Source organism: Girardinichthys multiradiatus, chromosome 12 (genome assembly GCF_021462225.1).
Source record: "Girardinichthys multiradiatus isolate DD_20200921_A chromosome 12, DD_fGirMul_XY1, whole genome shotgun sequence".
Lineage (NCBI taxonomy): Eukaryota > Metazoa > Chordata > Actinopteri > Cyprinodontiformes > Goodeidae > Girardinichthys > Girardinichthys multiradiatus.
The window spans coordinates 37,797,109-37,820,931 of NC_061805.1; the positions used below are offsets into that span (position 1 = coordinate 37,797,109).

At 38.2% G+C, this 23,823-nt stretch overlaps 1 protein-coding gene across 5 annotated transcripts in view; it reads right to left on the reverse strand.

The window, feature by feature from the left end:
• The window catches only part of mctp1a (multiple C2 domains, transmembrane 1a), a 216,113-nt gene that overhangs the window by 109,161 nt on the left and 83,129 nt on the right, over window positions 1-23,823 (reverse strand). For all 5 annotated transcript variants that reach the window (XM_047380515.1, XM_047380514.1, XM_047380518.1 and 2 more), the window contains exons 3-5: window positions 8,522-8,664; window positions 5,966-6,045; window positions 3,082-3,193 (exon numbers count right to left, since the gene is read on the reverse strand). In XM_047380515.1, coding sequence (XP_047236471.1) covers window positions 3,082-3,193; window positions 5,966-6,045; window positions 8,522-8,664 — 335 coding nt within the window. The remainder of the gene's footprint in view (window positions 1-3,081; window positions 3,194-5,965; window positions 6,046-8,521; window positions 8,665-23,823) is intronic.

Here is a 23,823-nt window from a genome sequence, read left to right on the forward strand (position 1 = left end):
AGACGACATGTGTTGTGAATTGGCGCTATATAAATAAATAAAACTGAATTGAATTGAATTTTAATTCTGTTTTTTTAATTCAGTTCAGCTTGTTTAGATTGAACAAAATTAAACCAAACAGATCCAATTCATTTCCACTTACATAAAATCTATATTGATAGAAATGTTATTTGTATAATTAATTAATTTAATCAAATGTTTTAGGGACACACTTAAAGATAGATGAGATAAACATTTGCAAAAAGTAGCATAACCTAACAGATTTAATCATACCCCTGGCAGATGTAAAGTAATCTTTTAATTTTAATAACATGTTTCTACAGACTGAAAGTAATATTTATGTTTATTAATGCAAAGGGTATATGTATATTGTAATTAAAATGAATGTAATAACAGATATTATTTCATTGATACTCCTTTACATTGTTTTTATTTAATCTTTTGAGAGATGCCTGTCTCATCTTCTATCAGAAACAAACGTCTTACTTAATGTGTCAACTTCAAAATCATTATCACTAGGCAATTACTCAAGTGATGCCTAATTAAAATTAGTTACATGTTCTTTAACTTTATAGAGTCATGGTAAAAGAATGTAATGTAGAAGGTCTGTTCTTTACTAGACTGTAACGTTATTTAAATATAACCTCAAGTCTAGAAAACAACACACAAGTTCCACAATGCCCTTCTTAATCAAATAAGATGACGTTTATAGTTATGAAAAAACAAAGTAGACCCCAGATACATCTTAAACAGCTAAAACCAAAGGAATTTATAAAGGACATATTGATTTTTTTTGTTCAAGATGTAATTGTAAATATATTTTCTGGAGATATTCTGCTACTGTCTTGTGTATTATTGACCATAGGTCTGCAAGCCAAATGAAGAAGAAGCCAGGTTTACAAATTAGAAGCTCCAGCCTGGTTGTATGAAAGTCCATAATGATCCAGGTTAAAATTAGTTCTTTGCTGCATTAAAACATAAAGGATTCCCTAAAATCTGATCGTGTAGCTGGAAGAAACTGAAAGGCCTGCAGAAAACTTTGGAAATCTAATCTTGTAAAGATCATTTTTTAATTACAAAAAACTTTTTTTTAAAGCAAAACACAAAAAATGAGGAATGGCTCCAGACTATTCCACAGTAATGTCTCGCTCATTCATGATTTAAACGTCTTTTTAAATGTTAAAATCTAAAATGTGTTGTTCTTTTTTATACCACTAGATGGCAACAGAGATAGCGCATCTGCCAAACATTGTACCTTTCTTTTCACAGTAGGAGAAATCCAAAATGATGCTTAAACTAAATAGAATTTATTTGTTTTATTAAAAGGGAGCTCTGTGAACCAGAGCCATGAATAAGCAGCAGAATTAAGACATCAGATCAAAAGGAATAAAATATGTCCCTTCTGACTGTGCCCTGATAGGAGCAGAACATCTAAGAATCCAATTAACCAAACAAATAATTGAACAGAAATAAATGTAACTCTGAATCACTGAGCTTGTCCACAGAGGCACAAGCCAAAATAATTAGGAAAGATATTCTGCTCTTTGAACATGCAACTTTCTGCACAACAAATTAACCACGCTTATGTTTATGTCTTTGTATTTGCTGACCTGTAAAGTTACCAGAAACTGTGGCTGAAGTAAGCCTGCACTTCCCAGTTCAATATAACCCACACGTGCTACTGATGTGTGGTAAACCAGTTTACCAACTAATAGTCCTGTTTATGGATTTTGTCAGTAATATATAACTTAAGTAGACCTGGTACTGTATACAGCACCTTGCAAAAATATTAAACTTTTCTACATTATTTTCACAAACTTTATTGTATTTTATTTTTATTTTATGCGACAGACCAACACAAAATAGCACATAAAGTGGAATGAAACTTGTACATGTTTTTTTTTTTTTTTACAAATAGAAACCCCAAAAATGATACAACCATCTTTCTTCTGGACTTTATTTGAGCCTTTTGGCTCATGAATATGCTCTAAACCATTCTGTTGCAGCCTGTGATGCATGCTCACTGTTCTGCTGGATGGTGAATCTCCATCCCAGTCTCAAGTCTTTTGCAGACTCTAACAGGTTTTCTTCCAGTATTGGCCTGTATTTAGCTCCATTCATCTTCCAATCAACTCTGAGCAACTGCCCCTCCCTGCTGGAAAAAAGCAAGTCCACAACATCATCCTGCCACCTCCGTGCTTCGGGATATTCAGGGTGATGTGCATTGTTTATCTTCCACCACACATAGCATTTTGTTTGTGAACAGAATAGTTCAAATCTGGTCTCATCTGATCAGAGCACGTTCTTCCGTATGTTAACTGGGTCTTCTATATGGTTTGTGATAAACTTTGAACTCAGTTTGTTTGGGCCTTCTCTTAAAAAAGGCTTTCTATGTGCCACTCTTCCCAAAAGGTCAGATTTATAGAGTGCACAGCTTCTCTGAATACTGCTCTCCTTGATCCACTCAGTTTAGGTGGGTGCTTAAACAGCTGTATAGTTGTGTCATAGTCTCTTTTCAGAACTTTGAACAGTGCTCTGTTAGATGCTTAAAGCTTGGGACATTGTTTTATAACCTAACCCTGCTTAAAGGTTACCCACAACTTTATCTCTGACATGTTTGCTGTGTTCCTTGTTCTTCAGAATACTGTTTGTTCACTTATGTTCTCCACCAAACGTCTGAGGCCTTCACAGAACAGCTGGATTTACACTGAACCTAAATTAAACTCTACTCACTAATTCAGTTACTTTTTATGAGGGTTAAGAGAGTATCTGGATAAAGAAGGCTAAATATAAATTCACGTCACACTCTTAGATTAAAATATTTTTAAAATCACGTATAATTTTCCCTTCCCATTTTATATACCATTTTGTGTTGATCACATAAAATCCCAATAGAAATACATTTGTACATCTGTAGCTGTAACAACACAAAATGATAAATACTTGTGCAAGGTAATGAACTGTTTGTAGGGGTTTATTACTAGCTGGTGGTGTAGGTTGTTTGAGGATTGGACATCAATCGTGTAAGGGAAAAAAATCAGATGAGCAAACATCCCCACAGATTTGACATGATTGTCTTACAGCATCCCTTATGTCTCCCTCCCTTGGTGACAGAGTGACAGCGAGCTCCAGGCTACCCAGGTTATGTTCAGGGTACTGCGGGTCCTTCAGGTCCAGTGTCACATCGAGTGTCCTGCAAGGATGGAGAGCCCAACATGTTCACATGCAATACTTTATTGTGAATGATGTACAGTAAAAGCACTGCATGTTCATCTGGCATTCAGAGGAAATTTCAACCATTCTTGTGTCATCATTAAAGACAAAACAAAGCCTTGCAACAGGAAAACAGATGTTTTACTTCTCTCTTCATTTATGATGACCAATTTTAAATGGAAAACTTTACTGCTTCAGTTTTTCATGGGGGACATTTGCAAAGAGTCTTCTATTCTAGGTATCTAGAAGAGTGATCAGATAATGTTTCAAATAATTGCAGAGGTAATAATAGTTAACAGAAAATCTTACAAACAGGCTAACATTGTTTAAGCTGTCTTCTGTATAGTTCAGGACAAAGCTGATATCCCTCCGTTATTCTGGCTTAGTTAGAAAAGTTGAATGGCTGCTTTAAAAAGAAGTGGTGTATCAAATGATTATTCTTTCTCAGTTACCCTGTGGTATCATCATCATTGCTTGGCATCAAAAGGACCTGACAGGCAAGACTGTTGCTGCTTATAAGATTAGACCCAAATCAGCTTTTCTTTTTTTTTTTAATCATCAAGAACCTTAAGGAAAGATGATCAGTTGTGAAGAAAGCAAAAGGGTACAAAGGAGGTTCAGCAAGTTAGGAAAAATAACTGTTTGCCAAAGTGGATTCACCAAAGGGATTGGGTTGCCACCAGTGCAGAGTTTGCTCAGAAATGGCAGCAGGGAGAGTGCAAGGGTTCCTGCACGCACAGTGAGGCAAAACTGTGGTCAGTTGTCAAAAGGTGAGACGATACAAATAAAAAACTGATTAAAAAAATCAGACATCAGGTGTGAATAAAAAGCTAAATTCTATTAGGACATAAGATTCTCACTAAAAGTCTCTGAAACCTTTGAAATGTTCAAGAATTTCAAAGCACCTCAGAAACATTTGATGAAAAGATCTATTAGAGTTTGTAAAAAACAAAAAACAAAAACAAATGTCTATCTCAAAACTTTGGTCCATGGCTGGAAGAATATTCCTAAACATTTTCACAGCAGACATTTTGATTTTTCATGTAAAGAAAAAAACTGACAAAACAAGATGCACCTTTACTTCAAAACAAGGTCACGGTAAGAATGAACTTGGGCCAACAAACTAAAACGTGAAAACCTGGAATGATTTTTTTCATCATAACAAGCCTAAATGTCCCCTGTTTAATACAGATGCTTCAAACTATCATCATGATTCCTTTCAGATACAAAGGACAAGATAGGAGTCACAACAGCTGGGATCTTTCTGGATTATTAAATCTAAATTAAATGACCCTAAGCCAAGACTTACTTCTGCTTCATTGGAGAAATGTGTTGGAATTTGTCTTTATTTATTTGTTTTTAGATTTTCAGATTAAATGATTTAATAATCACCAAGATATGGCACACACAGCCTTTGGAAATGCAATGTCAAGCAAAATTTGTTTGAGTGTTTAAAATCCTGTTTAATTTAAGCCTTGTAAGCATTAGTGTTACTGTGAAGCAAATTACAAATATCTACCACAAGAGGGCAGCCACGGACTACCTTTGAACAGGATAACATCACAAATAAGAATACAGCGTCTTGCAAAAGTGTTAATACCCCTTGAGCTCTTTTGTCACGTTATAACTACAAACATAAATGTATGTTTTTTTTAGAAGTAGAAGGAAAACAGGGTTTTCAATACTTTTAAAAAAGAATCTGAAAACAATGGCATACATTTGTACTCAGCCCATTTGTATTCTCTATCTCTGTATGTCTCATTTGATCAGAACACCTTCTTCCATATGTTTGCTTGATGCCAATACATCTTCTGCAAGAACAGAGAAATTTGTTCTTCTACTCAACTCATACATATGCCTATACATTATATGCTTAACCATACATGGCTTGTTGCAAATCACAAACCGGTCTTGCTATTTTCTTTCAACATTGGCCTTCTTCTATATACCCATCCAAAAAGGCTACTTTTACCGAGTGCATGCCCAACAGTTACCCTGTAAACGGATTTTTCCACCTGAGCACTGTATCTCTGCAGCTCCTCCAGTATAACCTATTGGTTGCTTCTCTGATCAGTGTTGTTCTTGCCCTGTCTGTCAGTTTAGGTGCACAGCTGGATGTTGGAAGGCCTGCATCTATGGCACAATAGCTCTTTTTCATTTTCTGATCAGATGTTCACGTCTCACAGAGCAAATTGTTTGAGGTTGTTTTATAAACTAACCCTGCTTTAAATTTTTTCAAACTGTTATTCTGATCTGTCTGCTGTGTTCCTTGGTCTTCGTGATTATGTTGGCCACTAACGTTCTCTAACAAAACTGAATATTTCACAGAACAGCTGGTTTTAAACTGAGATTCGCTTACAATGGATTGAGTTTATTTATTTAGATTACTTCTGAAGGCTTTTGGTTGCACATTATTTTATTTCGGGATATCAGACTAAAGAGGGTGAATACAAATACCACTTTTTTGAGATTTTTATTTGTAGTTTTAATGCAGACAATTGTCAGAATCTTCAAGGGGTAAAAATACTTTTCCAAAGCACTACAAATGTTAAAAAGTTGTGAGTAGAAAGACATGAAAACAGACTGGAGTTTAGCATTAATTCTTGTTAAAGCTTGACATTATGACTTCTCTGCACTTGCCCGTCACCAAGGAATTGGTCAGTCTATACAGGAAATACAATCTGGTGTGACAAAAAGTAATTACAGCTTAAAAAGAGGCAACATAAAGGATGAGAAAAAAATACAAAGAGACCTTTGATGTTCCAGTGACTCCAGATGGAGATACGCTGAGCCCATGAAATCATCCTGAAGTCCAAAGTCATAGTCAAACACCTACAGAGAAACACAGCAAATGTCAGAGGAAAACCATAAACACGTTACTTCTAATTTCAGACTTTATTTCTTTTCTTTTCAAGCTTGGTGAAGAAATAACAGGCACCTTTTTTAGGACTTTACATAATTATCCAGAACGCACTGACATAGAAAACGAAGTTTGGACATCCATGATCAAATGTCAAGCTAAAAACACTCTCACTTCATAAATCATGTTCAAGTAATGGTAAGCTATGGCTCATCTAATTGTTGCAATAAAGTCTAAAATATTAGAGACATTGGTCACAGTTTCTTCATATTTTAACGTAATTAAATGTTGCAGTAAACTGAAACTGTGGATCCCAAGCTGGTGTCTGAAAACATCAGACAATATTCCAAGACAAGTGCTTGTGGGATTACAAGGGTGGCAGATCCAAACACGATTTTTAAAGTGAAAGACCTTCATACTGCAGCGGACACTAGATGCTTGAGCACTATTCTTCTCCACAGTGATTATTGAAGAATTAACAGAAGATTAACTAAACTTATCAAATCACAATTAAATAATAGAGGTGTGCGCAAAAACATTTGCCAAAAAACAATCACGAAACAATAATAATATCCGCAATTAATGACCATGTTTATTCTATGTTTGGAGAAAAAAAGTGAACACAAATACAGGGGTTGGACAATGAAACTGAAACACCTGGTTTTAGACCACAATAATTTATTAGTATGGTGTAGGGCCTCCTTTTGCGGCCAATACAGCGTCAATTCGTCTTGGGAATGACATATACAAGTCCTGCACAGTGGTCAGAGGGATTTTAAGTCATTCTTCTTGCAGGATAGTGGCCAGGTCACTACGTGATACTGGCGGAGGAAAACGTTTCCTGACTCGCTCCTCCAAAACACCCCAAAAATGGGTCAATAATATTTAGATGTGGTGACTGTGCAGGCCATGGGAGATGTTCAACTTCACTTTCATGTTCATCAAACCAATCTTTCACCAGTCTTGCTGTGTGTATTGGTGCATTGTCATCCTGATACACGGCACCGCCTTCAGGATACAATGTTTGAACCATTGGATGCACATGGTCCTCAAGAATGGTTCGGTAGTCCTTGGCAGTGATGCGCCCATCTAGCACAAGTATTGGGCCAAGGGAATGCCATGATATGGCAGCCCAAACCATCACTGATCCACCCCCATGCTTCACTCTGGGCATGCAACAGTCTGGGTGGTATGCTTCTTTGGGGCTTCTCCACACCGTAACTCTCCCAGATGTGGGAAAAACAGTAAAGGTGGACTCATCATAGAACAATACATGTTTCACATTGTCCACAGCCCAAGATTTGTGCTCCTTGCACCATTGAAACCGACGTTTGGCATTGGCATGAGTGACCAAAGGTTTGGCTATAGCAGCCTGGCCGTGTATATTGACCCCGTGGAGCTCCCGATGGACAGTTCTGGTGGAAACAGGAGAGTTGAGGTGCACATTTAATTCTGCCGTGATTTGGGCAGCCGTGGTTTATGATTTTTGGATACAATCCGGGTTAGCACCCGAACATCCCTTTCAGGCAGCTTCCTCTTGCGTCCACAGTTAATCCTGTTGGATGTGGTTCGTCCTTCTTGGTGGTATGCTGACATTACCCTGGATACCGTGGCTCTTGATACATCACAAAGACTTGCTGTCTTGGTCACAGATGCGCCAGCAAGACGTGCACCAACAATTTGTCCTCTTTTGAACTCTGGTATGTCACCCATAATGTTGTGTGCATTTCAATATTTTGAACAAAACTGTGCTCTTACCCTGCTAATTGAACCTTCACACTCTGCTCTTACTGGTGCAATGTGCAATCAATGAAGACTGGCTACCAGGCTGGTCCAATTTAGCCATGAAACCTCCCACACTAAAATGACAGGTGTTTCAGTTTCATTGTCCAACCCCTATATATGAATCTCTGTATTTGTTAAGCACATGGTGTAGGTGCTTTGGTTGTGTTTCATTTTTTTATATTTTGTGGCAATTCTTAAGGTATCTTCCTTAGAGTATTTGCTTATTCTTCGAACAAACTTCAGACTGGCAATCAATCAAATAGAACAAAATAAAGAGATGAAGGCAAAGTATTACACTGAATAGTTTCTTCAAAAGAATAATCAACCTAAAAACACCTAAAAATCTACAGTGGGATGTCCTGGTAATACAAAGAGGATGCCCTCTGAATCTGGAAGAACTTTATACAACGAGCTGCAGCACTTTCAAAGAGGAGGGTCACATAGGTCTAACAACTTAAGATGTGCTTAAACTTTTATCTTAGATAATTTTCAGTCTCAGTCAATTTGAAATTGAAAGGGGTTGAGTACAAGAGTACCTTAGAGGATCATAAGCACTCTTTTATGTCTTCTGAAAATATTTTTTACAGAAAAAGCAATTATTTTACAATACATCAATGTGCACATTCGAGAATGATGACATCTGAAGTTAAAAAACAGACTTACCTTGACATATAGTGCCTCCTTGAGGGTTTCCACCAAAAGGCTGACTCTCTCATCCCACACCGGGTTTAGGTTTTTATGGATCGTCTTGCTTCTGAACACCTCCTTCCCTCCAATTTTAAACTTCACATATGGGTCGCTGGTCCCTGGAGATGAAAGAAGCAAAAAGGAATAAATACTGTTAGAGAAACACCAACAAAATCATTTAAAATATTTATAAAATTATTATTTTTAAAAGGGTAAAAACACTAAAAAGGGTCAAAGTACTGTAGTTCTCCCCACAATGTGGGGAAAAGCTTTCAGGAAATATTCTTGTAGAATCTGTTAAATCAGAAACGATTTCATAAAATGAAGAAAAAAAAAAGAAACAATGCAACTCTTATCACGTGCCTGGATTCCTCACTCAACATCATTGGCTCTGCTCTTGCATGGTTAAAAACCTGTTTTTTTAACAGACAGCAGTTTATTTACTTCACCCCCCTGCTGACCTTGTTCCAGTGGCATTGCCCAAGGTCATGTGCTTAGTCCTTTCCCTTTTTTCTACTGTATATCTCCATTTACCACCATGGAGCCTGACACCCAGTTCTACATCCACCGAATCCATAACCTTAACCCCCAACCTTCTTCATGTTCACCAACGGCACAGAAATAAGTTCTTGGGTGCAAGCAAATCTTTCCACCTTAACTACAATAGTCACCTTTGAAAGTCTACCATATGGAACCTCTTTATTGCTACACTTCACCCTGCTGCCTTGCCTTGCTGACTTGCTGGAGTCACAACAGCTGGGATCTTTCTGGATTATTAAGTTTAAATGTTGGTTGCTAAATGACCCTAAACCAAGACTTACTTCTGCTTCATTGGAGAAATGTGTTGGAATTTGTCTTTATTTTTTATTTTTTAGATTTTCAGATTAAATGATTTAATAATCACCAAGATATGGCACACACAGCCTTTGGAAATGCAATGTCAAGCAAAATTTGTTTGAGTGTTTAAAATCCTGTTTAATTTAAGCCTTGTAAGCATTAGTGTTACTGTGAAGCAAATTACAAATATCTACCACAAGAGGGCAGCCACGGACTACCTTTGAACAGGATAACATCACAAATAAGAATACAGCGTCTTGCAAAAGTGTTAATACCCCTTGAGCTCTTTTGTCACGTTATAACTACAAACATAAATATATGTTTTTTTTAGAAGTAGAAGGAAAACAGGGTTTTCAATACTTTTTAAAAAGAATCTGAAAACAATGGCATACATTTGTACTCAGCCCATTTGTATTCTCTATCTCTGTATGTCTCATTTGATCAGAACACCTTCTTCCATATGTTTGCTTGATGCCAATACATCTTCGGCAGGAACAGAGAAATTTGTTCCATACCGTATGGAACCTCTTTATTGCTACACTTCACCCTGCTGCCTCATGCCTCTTACAACCTGGGAAGACAGAACCTCCACCAGAGCAGCCCTTTACCTTTAGAACTCTTTCATTCTGTAATAATACATATGTCCACTAGATGGCAGAAGTGTCTTCCAGCTTACACAGCAATACACATGGACACAGTACAGCTGCTAAGAGAAAATTGCTTTCTATGAATAAACATTTATATGCAAACCCAGAAGGGAAGAATGAAATATTCCTGTCTATCTGATCCCTGCCTTATTTATTGAACCTATTCACCAAGGATCATTATTGCAGGAAAGAAGGGATCTATCTTGGCTGCTGTTGTAGGAGGTTGATGAAAACAACCACAGCTATCCACTTATGACAGACACTAAAATAATAAATGAGCTTCTCCCGGTGAGATAGTGAAAACAATGTTTGAATTAAATAGCTTAAATGGTTTCTGCCTGTGAATAGAACTCCAGGCTGGTGAGTATTCAGAATGAAAGTGTTTGTATTCAGAGTCAGAGCTGTGCAGTGTTGGGATACAACATGAGAGATGCGCTACGAACTTTTCTGGAACTTTCAAAATAAATTGCAATTAACCTACTTCCAAAATTTGGGAAAGAAAAAAGGGGGGTGGGGGGTAACAGCGGACTTCCCATGAAGCCACCGGCAATATAAAACCCCCACTTTTCCAATGGTCTGATCTCTTTCACCCGGACTCGGTGTGAGGCTGGGTGGAGAGCCAGCGCGCTAATGTCTCTTTGCTGGCAAACAGACATAAACTCTTCAACTGGATCCAACAGTGTCATACAATCATCAATCATATGCACGAGTTAATTACGAATGAATCACCGTTTGTGTACCCGGTATTCATTCATAAAAAGGGGAAATTAAAATATAAGCATTGCTTTACTTTCTCTCTGAGGCCTGCAGAAGCAAACTGTGTTCCAGAGAATTCCCTGTAGAGACGTTGTCTCTACGAAGCTGAGTGGAGCGGTTTTCCCGGTCTGAGAGGAGGACAACAGGAGCCGCATCACCGTGGTAACGGTAACGTACAGTTTGGTCGGCCCAACAGAGCGGCCCCCCAGTCACTGAGCTTTCTTCAAACTTCGTCATCGCCCAGAAAACTCCTCAGTATGGCTCATACGAGGTTAGGTGTTTGGGCAGAGAGAGAGATTTAGGATGAAATGATCTAAACATTCTTCATTTTATTTAGCACTAAGTTTATCTTAGTGCTAGCAAAATATCTGCACCACACGTGCTCAGTTTTGTGTTCTGTGTTTGTGTTATAGAAGTTAAGACAAACTTTATTTGAAGGGTGATTTTAAACACAGAAGATTGATCATAACGCGTCGTCCTTGCTTATGCATTGGCATTTTTAAAGGTGTGTGTTTGATTCTGGTGCTAAGCTAGCAGCTTCTTTGTTAGCTTCAACTGCTAACAGCTAAGAGCACGTGCTTGCATACTTGAGCCCATTTCTCCAGAAAGATTTGGTTCTTTTCCAAAATATTTCCTTAAATATTTTACCATTTCCTTAATATTTCTTTAAATATTATTTTAATAAATAAAGGCAGCTAATGAGACACCGTTGAGAATTAGTCATCCAGAAGGTTGGTTTTATTCAGCAGATCATTCTTTAAAACATTATTTTATTAAAATATTTTATCTGATCTTGCATTGTGAATGGTTGTTTAAAGGTTGTTTAAGGGTTGTTTTATTCTAGAATTGCGCCGCTGAAGGTGGCAGCAGGTTGGAGTAGCTCTGTTACTTTTGATTCTGATTTATTGTTTTTTGGGAACTATTCCTCTTCAGATGCTGGGCAGCTTGGAGGATTTTTCTTAATACTTTCTATTTTTTGACATTTGTTATGATGCATTGCCATGGCAACGGGGTTGTTTCTTACAACCGAGAGCAGCTGATTAATATCTCAAAACCTCAAATAATACTTCAGCTACAACCCCAAATCCCTGATGAGTTGAAAAGGAGATGCCGTGGATGCAGAACAGGAGTTAAGAGGAGAGAGAGAAGGAAGAAGTTCAAACCATCTATTCCGTCGATTATGATGGGCAATGTGAGATCGTTGGGAAACAAGTTGGATGAACTCCAAGCCCTACAAAGGACCCAGCCAGAGTACCAGGCATGCAGTATCATGTGTTTTACTGAGACATGGCTGCAGGATCATATCCCCAACTCCAGCATCTCTCTGCCGGGCTTTTTAACCATACGAGCAGACAGAGATTTAAAGAGGAGCGGCAAATGTAAAGGAGGTGGACTGGCAATACTTGTGAACAACAGATGGTGTAATCCAGGACATGTTACTGTGAAGTGTCATCTCTGCAGTCCAGATATTGAACAGTTGGCAGTAAGTTTTCGTCCATATTATTTACCCAGAGAGTTCACCAGTGTTATTTTGGCAACAGTTTACGTTCCACCTTCCGCTGTTGCCGACACGTGATGCCATCAGCTCAGTTGTTGCTAAGCTACAGACACAAAACCCCAATGCTTTTGTGGCAATTTCTGGTGATTTTAACCATGCTTCACTCTCTCTGCTACACTTCCAACGTTTCAACAGTTTGTCAGCTGCTCTACCAAAGAAAACAAAACATTGGATTTGTTTTATGCAAATGTCAAGGACTCACATCTCTACAGCAAGACCTCCTCTAGGCAAATCAGATCACAATCTTGTTTTTCTCTGCTCGAAATATAAGCCCCTTGTTCAGAGGCAACCTGTAATAAAGAGGACTGTGAGAAAATGGTCACAGGAAGCTGAAGAAGCTCTGCAAGGTTGCTTTGAGGCTACAGACTGGGACGCACTGTGCCAGCCACATAGAGAAGACATTGATGCCATGACTGAGTGTGTAACCGACTATATAAACTTCTGTGTAGATAACATCATCCCCACCAGAACCGTGAGATGCTTCCCCAATAACAAACCTTGGATCACCAGTGACCTGAAGGACCTGCTTAACAAGACAAAAAGAGCCTTCAGAGAGGGAGACAGAGAATTATTGAGGAGTTTAGAGAAGCAACTTAAAGTCAAGATAAGAGACAGCAAGGAGGTGTACAAGAAGAAGATGGGGAGCAACTCCAGCAAAACAATATCAGAGATGTGTGGACAGGGATGAAGAAGATCACAGGCTTCAAGCAGAAGGATGATCAGACCGATGGAGGTCTGGACAGAGCCAATGAACTGAACACATTCTTCAATAGGTTCAGTTCAGAAACAAGCTTCGCATCCTCCTCTCCTGCTCACAGCCAATCAGACATTCCACTTTCCTTTGACCCACAGGACCCACAGCTGTCCAGTAACACCTCAAATGTTTTATCTTCCACCTCAGCCCTAGACCCTTCTGCTTCTACATGTTTGCCTTCAACCATATCAGAAGATGCTGATGCTTCCTTTGCTTCCCCCTTCCACCTGTGTGTCTCAAGAAATCAAGTGAAGATGCAACTGGAGAGACTGAATCGGAATAAGGCTGCAGGTCCAGATCATGTCAGCCCTAGAGTCCTGAAGGCCTGTGCAGAGCAGCTCTGTGGGATTCTGCAGCACCTCTTCAACCTTAGCCTGGCCCAGAAGAAGGTTCCGGTGTTGTGGAAGACCTCCTGTCTTGTTCTGGTACCAAAGAAAACTCACCCATCAGTCCTCAATGACTATAGACCTGTTGCCCTGACATCCCACATCATGAAGGTCCTAGAGAGACTCCTGTTGGCCCACCTGAGTAAGCAAACAGTAAACCATCAGGACCCCCTTCAGTTTGCTTATCGCTGTGGAGTTGGAGTTGAAGATGCCATCATACACCTGCTTCAACAAACCCACTGTCATCTGGACAAAGCCAGTAGCACTGTGAGGATCATGTTCTTTGATTTCTCCAGTGCATTTAATACAATCCAACCTGATTTGCTTTGTCAGAAACTCCAGAAGACTCAGGTGGAGGCCTCAACAATCTCCTGGATCAAAGACTACCTGACAAACAGACCACAGTTTGTGAGACTGAAGGGTTGTGAGTCTAACCAGGTAGTCAGCAGCACACGAGCACCACAGGGGACTGTACTCTCACCATTCCTTTTCACTCTGTACACCTCAGACTTCCAGTACAAGACAGACTCCTGTCATCTGCAGAAATACTCGGATGATTCTGCAGTCGTGGGGTGGATCACAGATGGACAAGAAGATGAGTACAGGAAGGTGGTGGACCGCTTTGTGGCATGGTGTGGAAACAATCATCTCATTTTGAACGTGACCAAAACAAAGGAGATGATTGTAGATTTTAAGAGAAACAGGAATAAGTCAAAAACAATTTCCATCATGGGAGAAGAAGTGGAGGTGGTGGAGGAGTATAAATACCTCGGTGTTCACCTGAACAACAGACCAGAGTGGAGATGCAACTGTGAAGCCATCTACAGGAAGGGACAGAGCAGACTGTACTTCTTGAGGAAGCTTAGGTCCTTTGGTGTTTGCAGCAGGATGCTGCATATCTTCTATAAGTCTGTTGTGGAAAGTGTGATCTCTTCTGCCATCATCTGCTGGGGAAGCAGCATCAGAGCCATGGACTTAAAAAAGCTCAACAAGCTGATAAAGAAGGCTGGCTCTGTTCTGGGGACTCCTCTGGAAGCTCTGGAGATCATTGTGGAAAGACGGGTTCTTCATAAAATGAAGAACATTATGGAGAACCCTGAGCATCCTCTTCATGAGACTGTCCTACAACAACAGTGTCTTCAGTCAGAGGCTTCTTCAGATCTGCTGTAAGACGGAGCGCTACAGGAGATCCTTCCTGCCCACAGCCATCAGCATCTACAACGACTCTTTGAGGAAACCTTCATAATATGAGCTTTAACAACATTTAATTTCCCTTTGGGATTAATAAAGTATTTTTGAATTTGAATTGAATTAAAGGTATGCTGATTACTGCCTAAGTTAGTTCCAAGACTAAATTAACTTCATTTCCAGATTCTTCAAGATAATCCTTGGTTCTCAAAAATAAACATTGCTTGGTAATGTTGCATCACTCTTTTGGTCATGGTTTTCAATCATCTTTAATCAACTTGTTTATAATGTACATAGTTATTCTTTAATTCTGCTTGGTAGTGTAGTTGGATTGTTTTAGCATAGTAAAGAGTTTGTTGATTGAAATATGTTTGACTTTGAGTTGACTTATTTTTGTTAATAAATTCTAGTATTTTAAGAAATTGTGTGAATTCATTCCATGTGTGTGCAGAGTTTTGCTGTTCAATAATGTCAGAGCTTGGCTCACCCTTTTGATTTTGTCCTAATACCATCGCCTTACTGGGCTGGTATTCACAGGACAACCCTTAACAGACCAAAATATTTGATAAAATATTAAATTAATATTGAGTAATTTCAGATTCATAGTCACAACAGCAGGAAACATTTAAGTTGATGTGCTTGGTAGTAAGTACAAACAGACTCTTAAAACAAGACGAGTGGAATGTGATTAATCCTGAGTGTTATAACTAAACACAATAAGCTTAAAGCCTAGACCAATGCATTAACTTAGGTCTGTGAAATACTCACATTTTACTTTCTTGTCTATTCTCCACACACAGCATCTATTGAAAGTTTACTGCCTGCAACGAGGTGATATTGCTCATTGTTATTTCAGAGGTTTCTTTCATTTTTATTTGCTGAAGTTACTTTAAGACCTTTTACCTTAAACCTCAATGCATTATAATGGGATTTTATTTGAAATACAAAGACAAAGTGGTGTCTAATTGTGTACAGGAAGGAAAAGGACACACAAATTTGTAACAATTTTTTTCCCACAAATAAAGATCTAGAATGCATGCCATGTATTTGTACTCAACATCTCTTACATTATATATGATGTAAAACTAACTTTCTGAACACACCAACCCTAAGTGAAACATTGTGGTGAAAGCATCATGCTGTGGTTAGGCTTTCTTTCAACAGGGACAGGGGCAGGACAACGCAATCCTGGAAAAGAGGCTGAAAAAGAATTAAGCCCTGGATGAGGTTCACCTTCCAGCAGGACAGCAGCCCTAAACATACCAGAGCTATAATGAATTGTTGTAGATCAAAGCATTAATGCACATTTTTAACAACACAAAGATATTCAGAGCAAAGTGGAACCGAAGTCAAGTTTCTTGTTTGTGTGCCCAAACATGACGAATAAAGCTGTTTCTGCACCCAATTTCAGCCAAGGCTAATTTCCATTGTTTGGTCCCTGCCAGTTAGTACAGGCTGAATGGCCTAAAATTAATAAAGTAAAAAAAAAAAGTAACAAGGGAAGAAAGCATCAAGATAACATACATTATATAAGAAATAGGGTATATCCAATACTTCCACTTCACAACATGGGTCTATAATATCAAATCCAAATAAAAACACTGAAGTCTGTGTTTGCAACAGAATAAAATGTGAAAAAGTTTAAGCGGTATGAATATTTTTGTAAGGAAATGGATATGCAGCCAAAAAAGACGATGACCATAAGAATCTATTCTTTTTCTGTTATGTTCCAAATACAGGTTGAGTTTCACTGTTGATGCATGTTTTATCCTAATTATGGTAGTGTCTTGCTCGATCAGTAATTAGGAAATATCTTACACCCACATCACTAGTTTGTTGCTCCTTATTAAAGTCTGTAAAAGAACTATCAAATAAATCTGAACATGCAAAAGTATGTTACTATCATGAAAAAACAAAACAAGGCATGAGGTCTGCTTTGTTTAAATAAAAAACCGCCGATGTTCTGCTGCCAGCAAAGATTTGATGTGAGAACAGCATATGTGCTAACAGGGGCCTGCTGCGAAAAGATGGCCATTTCCTCACATTTAGAAAACAACAAAAGCTACTAGTCACACATATCTTCCCTTTAACATGCTGCTACCCTTGACAAATCTCTGAAAGAGAGCTAAAGCTAGAAGAAAGAAATGCTAATAAAAAGACGAGAAGCAGTCAGAAATTCCTGGGATCGTACTGGTTCTTTGGGAAAAAGACACAAGAATGATCTATTATCTAACACAAGCATGGATTTTTTTTTAAAACCAAAGACATAATTGATCCCCTTTAAGTTAAAGAAAAATTATTCCAAACCACATAATTGTTTTCTTATATATTGCTGTCTTTCCGTGTCTCAGTGAGTCAATACTACTCAGATACACACCACTGACTCAGAGGTTGTGCATCCCACAGTGCCAGCTTTATGGGGCCATAACACACACAGGCTGAAGAGTATGAAATGGAAAAGGCTGCAGTCGTAGGAGGTTGATGGGTGAAAATGAGCAGGAGTGGGTCCAGTACTGAGGAGAGGAGAAGAAGGAAGCACCCTCTTGGAAAACAACTACAGCTATTCACAGATGTTTTAAAAGCTTTTAAGCATTCACACCTTTAGAGAAACTTTTCTAGGAAATGAGTGACGTACTTACCACCTGGGACCTGCTGGGTGCTTGGATTAATGACACAGCTATTGTACGATCAATAAGCTCTGCAGAAATGAACAATGACTGACATGAGTTTCACAGGTTGTGGCACCACAGGCATTTTTCGCTTTGGAGGCATGAAAGCATGAAATAGAGGTTCTGCATGAGGCAAGACTGGGTACAAAAAGTACATATGTCACTCACCAGTAAACTTGCAGGGGTAATAACTATAAGTATAGAGGTTTAGTTATAGGAAAGGGTTTTCAGTCTTGAGTTAATGCTAATGCTTGTGGGTTTCTTGAATAAGATTTTATAATTGTGATTTTAAAAAGCAAAAGGTTTAAATAAGTTTCAGAGGGTTTAACAACATATTTATGTGATGTTCTGAATATCCGGATAAAAAAAAAAATTGGTTTAATATTCAGATATTCAACATACTTGTCCCAGGTAACTCACATTTCCTGAAGCTGTTTCCTCTAGAAACACCACTAAACACCCTTGAAAAGGATATTGAGGATATAGGATTCTAAACTGCATTACTGTTTTTATTGTACTTATTTATGTATTTTGTTGATTTTATAATTCAGTATTTTGACAATGTATTACATGCAGTGGGAGAAAGTGAATATAAATTTTAATGATATGTAATTTTCAAAGATTTTATATTAAAGGGACAGCCAGTGTCTGTACCCAAGACACATTTCTTTTGGACAATGAAAATAATCTAATCTATAAGGAAAACAAGATTTGTTTAAAATGCATGCATCCAGACATCTTTACTTAACATGCACTAAGAAGTCTACAGGTGAACAGAATCTGATGAGTAATTCTGTTGTTGAGAATTAAAATTATGTACTTTCATGCTATTAGTTTAGTTTGCATGTGGGAACATTAAACTGAGATTTAACATGTGTGAGCCTTGAGGAGGAATCACAGGGTCACAGCAGGAGTCAGGATGGAACAAGGGTGAAACAGAGGTTAGGAAGTTCTCAACAACTGCAAGCAGTAAATGCTGTTTGTATGGACAATAAAGCAATAAATGTCAACTTTTGGGCATGGTATAGATACCACAAGGGAGCTTGGCTGATTTACAACACTAGACTGCATAAGGGGGAGGCACAGTCAGTAAGCTTTGAAGTAGATGGTATAAAGATGTTCTGGCAACTGTGATGAGTCAGACATCTGGGTAGAGACAGCCATGCTTTGCTGAAACCTGCGATTTCTCCGTAAGGCGTACGTAATTTTCTTTCTTTGTGTTATTCTGTATGTATTCATTTTGCATCGGAAATCATTGGACTTATTATCTTCCAAATTAAACTTGTGTTAATCTTAATTTCCTGCTCTTCATCTGTTCTTTCTCACGACATCCGGACTGGGTGAGGTTGAGGCCGCAAGGATATCAGCGATAGCATTATTTTACCTCAACACTGTACTGAGATATGAAAACAGAGAAAACCTGAAAGGTTCATGAACTTTTTAAAGGTAAACTTTATTTTTTGATACATGCATGTTGCTTGCTCATTCAGGCTGCTACCACAGAGAGCTAGACTTTAGCGAGAGCTCAGCATTGCACTCCTTTGAAAATGTTTAGGTGTAGTTTAGTCTTTTCTTCCCTGACCTTTTTGGGTATGAAAATGAGCCATCTGCCACCGGATGTCAACTCATACGTGCTTTGGAGAAGTTGTAATAAATTGAAGAAAGGGCAAATTGACCCAGAACCGATTTCAGCTGATACCAGGAAGGGTGAACATACTTAAGCAAAGTTTTGTCTATTTTTTCATTTTGTGGCTGCTGCCACTGTCTGTCATGGAACCTGCTGGATTTGGAAACGTTGGGAGTCTTATGAGTTTAAGTAAGGATTTACATTCATTCCTTTTTAATTGTATAACACCATCATTAAAAGCTGCTCCCCGTCACCAGCCAAACACAAGGGAGGGTGTGTGTCACCTAACTCGTAGATCATTGTGCCTGCATTCACTTGGATGTGATTTTTACTCCTAAAGACTATTTCAGTCAGCATATGGGTTTACACTGCACAGTCGGCTGTTGTTTCTGTAATCTGAAATAATCTGTTATTTCAGTCTAGCCTTCCTACCCACAGTAGGGAGTTTATTATAAGTCTTTAAAAGAAATTTGAACCGGCTAAAAACAGTATTAGCACATCATAGCTACTAAGACCAAAAATGTATCTATATTGATCTATATATGCACACAATTCACAAGGGAAGACAAAACATGTCTAATCTACACAGCCTTTACAGAAACGTCATTTTAGTCACTTGAATCTTTCTTTGCATTCCTCAGTTAATTTATCCCAAAAACACTTTGAAATCAGTCCTGCAATTTATCATGACTTCTACTGAAACCAAGCAGAAATCAGCATGACAGTAGCTAAGAATAAAAATAAATCTGTTTATGAGAGCACACAGCAGAAGACACAGCAGGTAACTTTGCCTTGGGTGTGGTACAAACACACATCTGAAAGCCCATGGTAGACCTGTTTTTGTGAGTGGCTCTCTGTCTTGTCGACAGCAGCAGAGAACATAATCAACCACACATTTATCTCTTCTGAACACCTAATAGGCAATGACCATAAAAAGTGCTCTCTGTGTCTATTTGCTGGTAAACCTGACTGTCGTTCCAGGCACCTGAGCCCAGAGAATGATGTAATGATGCTGTTAGAAGCACCAACAGGGATCCCAATTTACAAAAACAGAACATTGTGTAGGAAACCCTATATACGTGGATCATTTTCTTTTACAAAGTACTACCAGCAAACCCACGTAATGTGATGGGTTTATAGACATAAATGTCCAGTCTATTCAGCATGACCAAATACCTCAAAGCAAATACTTAAATATAATGAAATGGGTGAGTCAGTTCGGGTTATATTATGTATCAAGTTATTGTGTTGTCCCAAAGACAGTGTTAACAGCCTGTAGGATTTGTTTGAATTATTCTTATGCAGCTGAAACAAAATCAAGTGTACTCCAACACTAATGTGCTCATACATTTTGACAATGCATACTATATTAACAGTGGACTCCTGCTGTGGAAATAATTACTAGTGATTTTTCTCTCTGTCTCTCTGACTTGCTCTGTTAGTTTTCTCTGTTGTTCCTCAGGCAGAAGAAAACATGTGTTTGCTATGATCACACCCATATTCTTACAGCCACCCAGTGAACACCAGACTTGATATTTTAACTCAGAAGCTGTACATAGACTTGATTTAGACCTAAGTATTGTGTCTAAGTGTAGACTAAGCAAACCTACCTGGTTTAAAAGTAGTCTAAGCTTAGAGTTATATTTGAAAAATTGTCAGAGACCAAGGTCAAGCTTGTTGTCATAAGAAAAATGTTAGTTGTGCAACATTAATTGTAATTTCCAAGCAGAACTACAACACAAAGCACTGCAACATAGTTGTTTTTAACACAGAACGAACACAGAGAGGCAGAAGAGAAATAGAGTATAACCTGTACAAAAAAATAACAGTCACCACAAAAATAATAAAAACCTAAATATATTACATGTTGAAAGTTCCTGGAATGATATAATATAGCAATTGACTAGTAACTGAAGAGTCCCAAGACTTACTGTTGTTGCTCCATTATTTTTTACTAGTCAATCTCAACTCAAACAGGTCTAAATTTAGATATCCAATAATGTCTTAAACATCAAAGATTTTTCACTTTGTACCGAATACCTGCAATAATGCACTGGAGCAATAAGATACAAAACAAAATTGACCTCGGACCCACATATGCATACAAAGATGGAAAAAAACAGACAAAGACTGCTGAAAAACCGTCTTCAGGTGATTTTTGAACAAAATTACATTTTAATTGCAGAAAGTAAGCTCTTGGGATAGTCCAAATTCCTTTTTTATTATGATAAAATGTTTAAAGGATTTTTTAGATTTTAAATACATGTCCAGTTAATGATACTTTTCCTGCAATGATTTAAACTTAACCCAGGACCCTCAGTTTAGACATTGAGGGTTCTGGTTGGGGACTGCTTAGCAGGTGAGTTGGTCCCATCTTTGTGTTGGGTCGGGGGGCTTGTTGTGAGTATGGGGCTGTGGGGTTTCTGCTCTGTTGTGTTTGTGGGCGGAGGCTGGGGTGCCGTTGCGCATGCGGGCTGTGCCCCTGTGGGGAGGGGATTCATGGCATTTGGGTTTGGGTGCATGTGTTCGATATCTGTTTCCTGGCTGCGTGGCCTTTTGGGGAAATTCATGTTGGGGTTCATGGTGGTCGTTTTATATATATATCAAGTGGAGCATTGTAGCGTTAGTCATAATACTCCGCTTGTGAAAGTAAATCTGTTGGGCTTTTTTTAGCAATCGGACAACAGTTCTGATTGCTACTCTGCTGGAGTGGACACGTTTAAAAAAAAAAAAAAGAAAATATTACTAGTGCTAGAGCCTGAAATTAGCTGCTGCAACAACATTTACTGACTAAAATATTCCTCTTCTCCTCTCAGAGTCCATGGCTTGTGAGACGACTCAACTGGCTTATCATCTCCCTTCAGAATTATGTGTGAGAGTAGACAAAAGCTCTGTTATAGCTAGCTTTGTCTAAAGTGTTGTTATGCATTCTTGCATATATTAACCTGGGGTTTTGCTCATTTCCAGAGCTGCTACAGCATTTAAATGAAACCATTAATCTTTCAAATTTCAGCCCATGTCTATAATTAATGTTTTACATTAGATTAAATGTTCTGATTCTACTGCAGAAGAGATTTTTCATTTGAATTACACAGGGCTTTAAACATTAATTATGTTTGAGAAGAGGCCTAAACAGAGGAAAAAACTTGCAATGTTTAGTGAAAAGTAAAAGAAGCAACAGTGGCTTAAAATACAACACAAACAAGAGACCCCAGAAAAACCTTTCATATTGCATCATGTTAAATTGTATAAAACATATCAGAAATTGCAAAAGAGTGGGATTGCTGCCAGATTAGAATGTAAACGTAGATGATGTGAAATGTATGGCAATCATTTTTGCCATGTCGGTGTTGAATGAGGTCATTCTTTTTACATGATAAAGGAAATAGACTTTCTTGGCAATATCTAATGTGAATATTTGTAAAGATAACCTTCTCTAAGCTGGCATGGCAAAACATCTAATTGTGGTTTGTGTGTACTTCAAATAAGAGCACAGAAAGGGAGGGAAAAATATATCATTTCTAAATCTGAAAAATTAAACATGGTTGCATAAAGCTGAAAATGAACGGACATTGGGATGAGCAGACTTTGAAGGTCCAAAGAAAACTAGCATAGTAGTTTGAAAACTACTACTGTGACTGCTTGATGTATTTACTGGACACACCCGTTTTAATTGCTGAGTGCAATCATGGGACGCAGCTGTTTCATAAAGAACCTGAGCAACTCATTATGATCAGTTTGTGTGGTCTGTTCCAGTTTAAATACAGAGCTTTGAAAAAGTATTTGCCCCTTACAGATTTCTCAAATTGTTTGCTTTTTAGCCACACTTAAATGTTTCTACAAATTGTTATATCAGCCAAAAATTTGCATGAGAGCATGAGTCCACTAAAAGTAAAACCAACAAACAGAACTGCCTCAAATCAAGACCCCAACACTTTTATAACATATATATTGAGAAGAAGCTTCCTCCACTGCAGGGAGGACTGTGAAATTAAAAAAATTAAGGTCATGCTCAGATTAAGTAAAACCAGTCCATTTTAACACAGTCTTGACTAAAACCTCTATTAACAGACTTATTGAATGTGCACATTTGTGGCTGCTGGGTGAAACATGATTTCATAGGATAATAATCCTTTTTCACATTAATGAGTGAAACAATTAAATATTTAACTTCCCTATTTTCATCATCCGTCTGCACCACTCATTTGCTATTAATGAGCAATAGTTCTTTGTCAGTACATGCCAGAAAAATGTGTCTAAATATTAATAATTTATTAACAGGTAATTACATTTCAGAAGAAATTGTGACATGATCTTCTAATAATACCTGTGGATGAATAGCTATTATCTTATTGTGTTTTAGATGACATTTTTAATGTTACAAAAATCCAAAATAAAGAATTAATTAAGTAACTAAATAAATAAGTTGCAATCCTGTTATGATTCTGGACTGTTTGTGTGCACCGTCTCTGTCTGCCTGCTGATCATCTCTGTGCTGCAGCTATTAGGAGGATTGCTTTCACCTGCTCCTTACCAGCCAGCTCCCTAATTACGCCTCACCTGCTCCACCTGTGCACCTGGCTTTATAAGAAGCACGCTGAGAGAGAAACAGTGCCAGGTTATCAAAAGCCTTTGTGTGAGTAAATGTCAAACGTTCCTTCCTTGTCCGCCTGATTGCTCATGATCTAATTTTCCCTCCTGGATTTCTGTGCTCTGCCTTGCCCACGTCGGATATCTCACTGGCTTCTGAATTCTGGACATCACCTTGCTTCTGCCTCCTGACTACCGCTCTCTGACTAACCCTTGGATCCGTCTGCCTGAATCTGCCTCCCTGTTCATGACCTCACTTCTGTGCC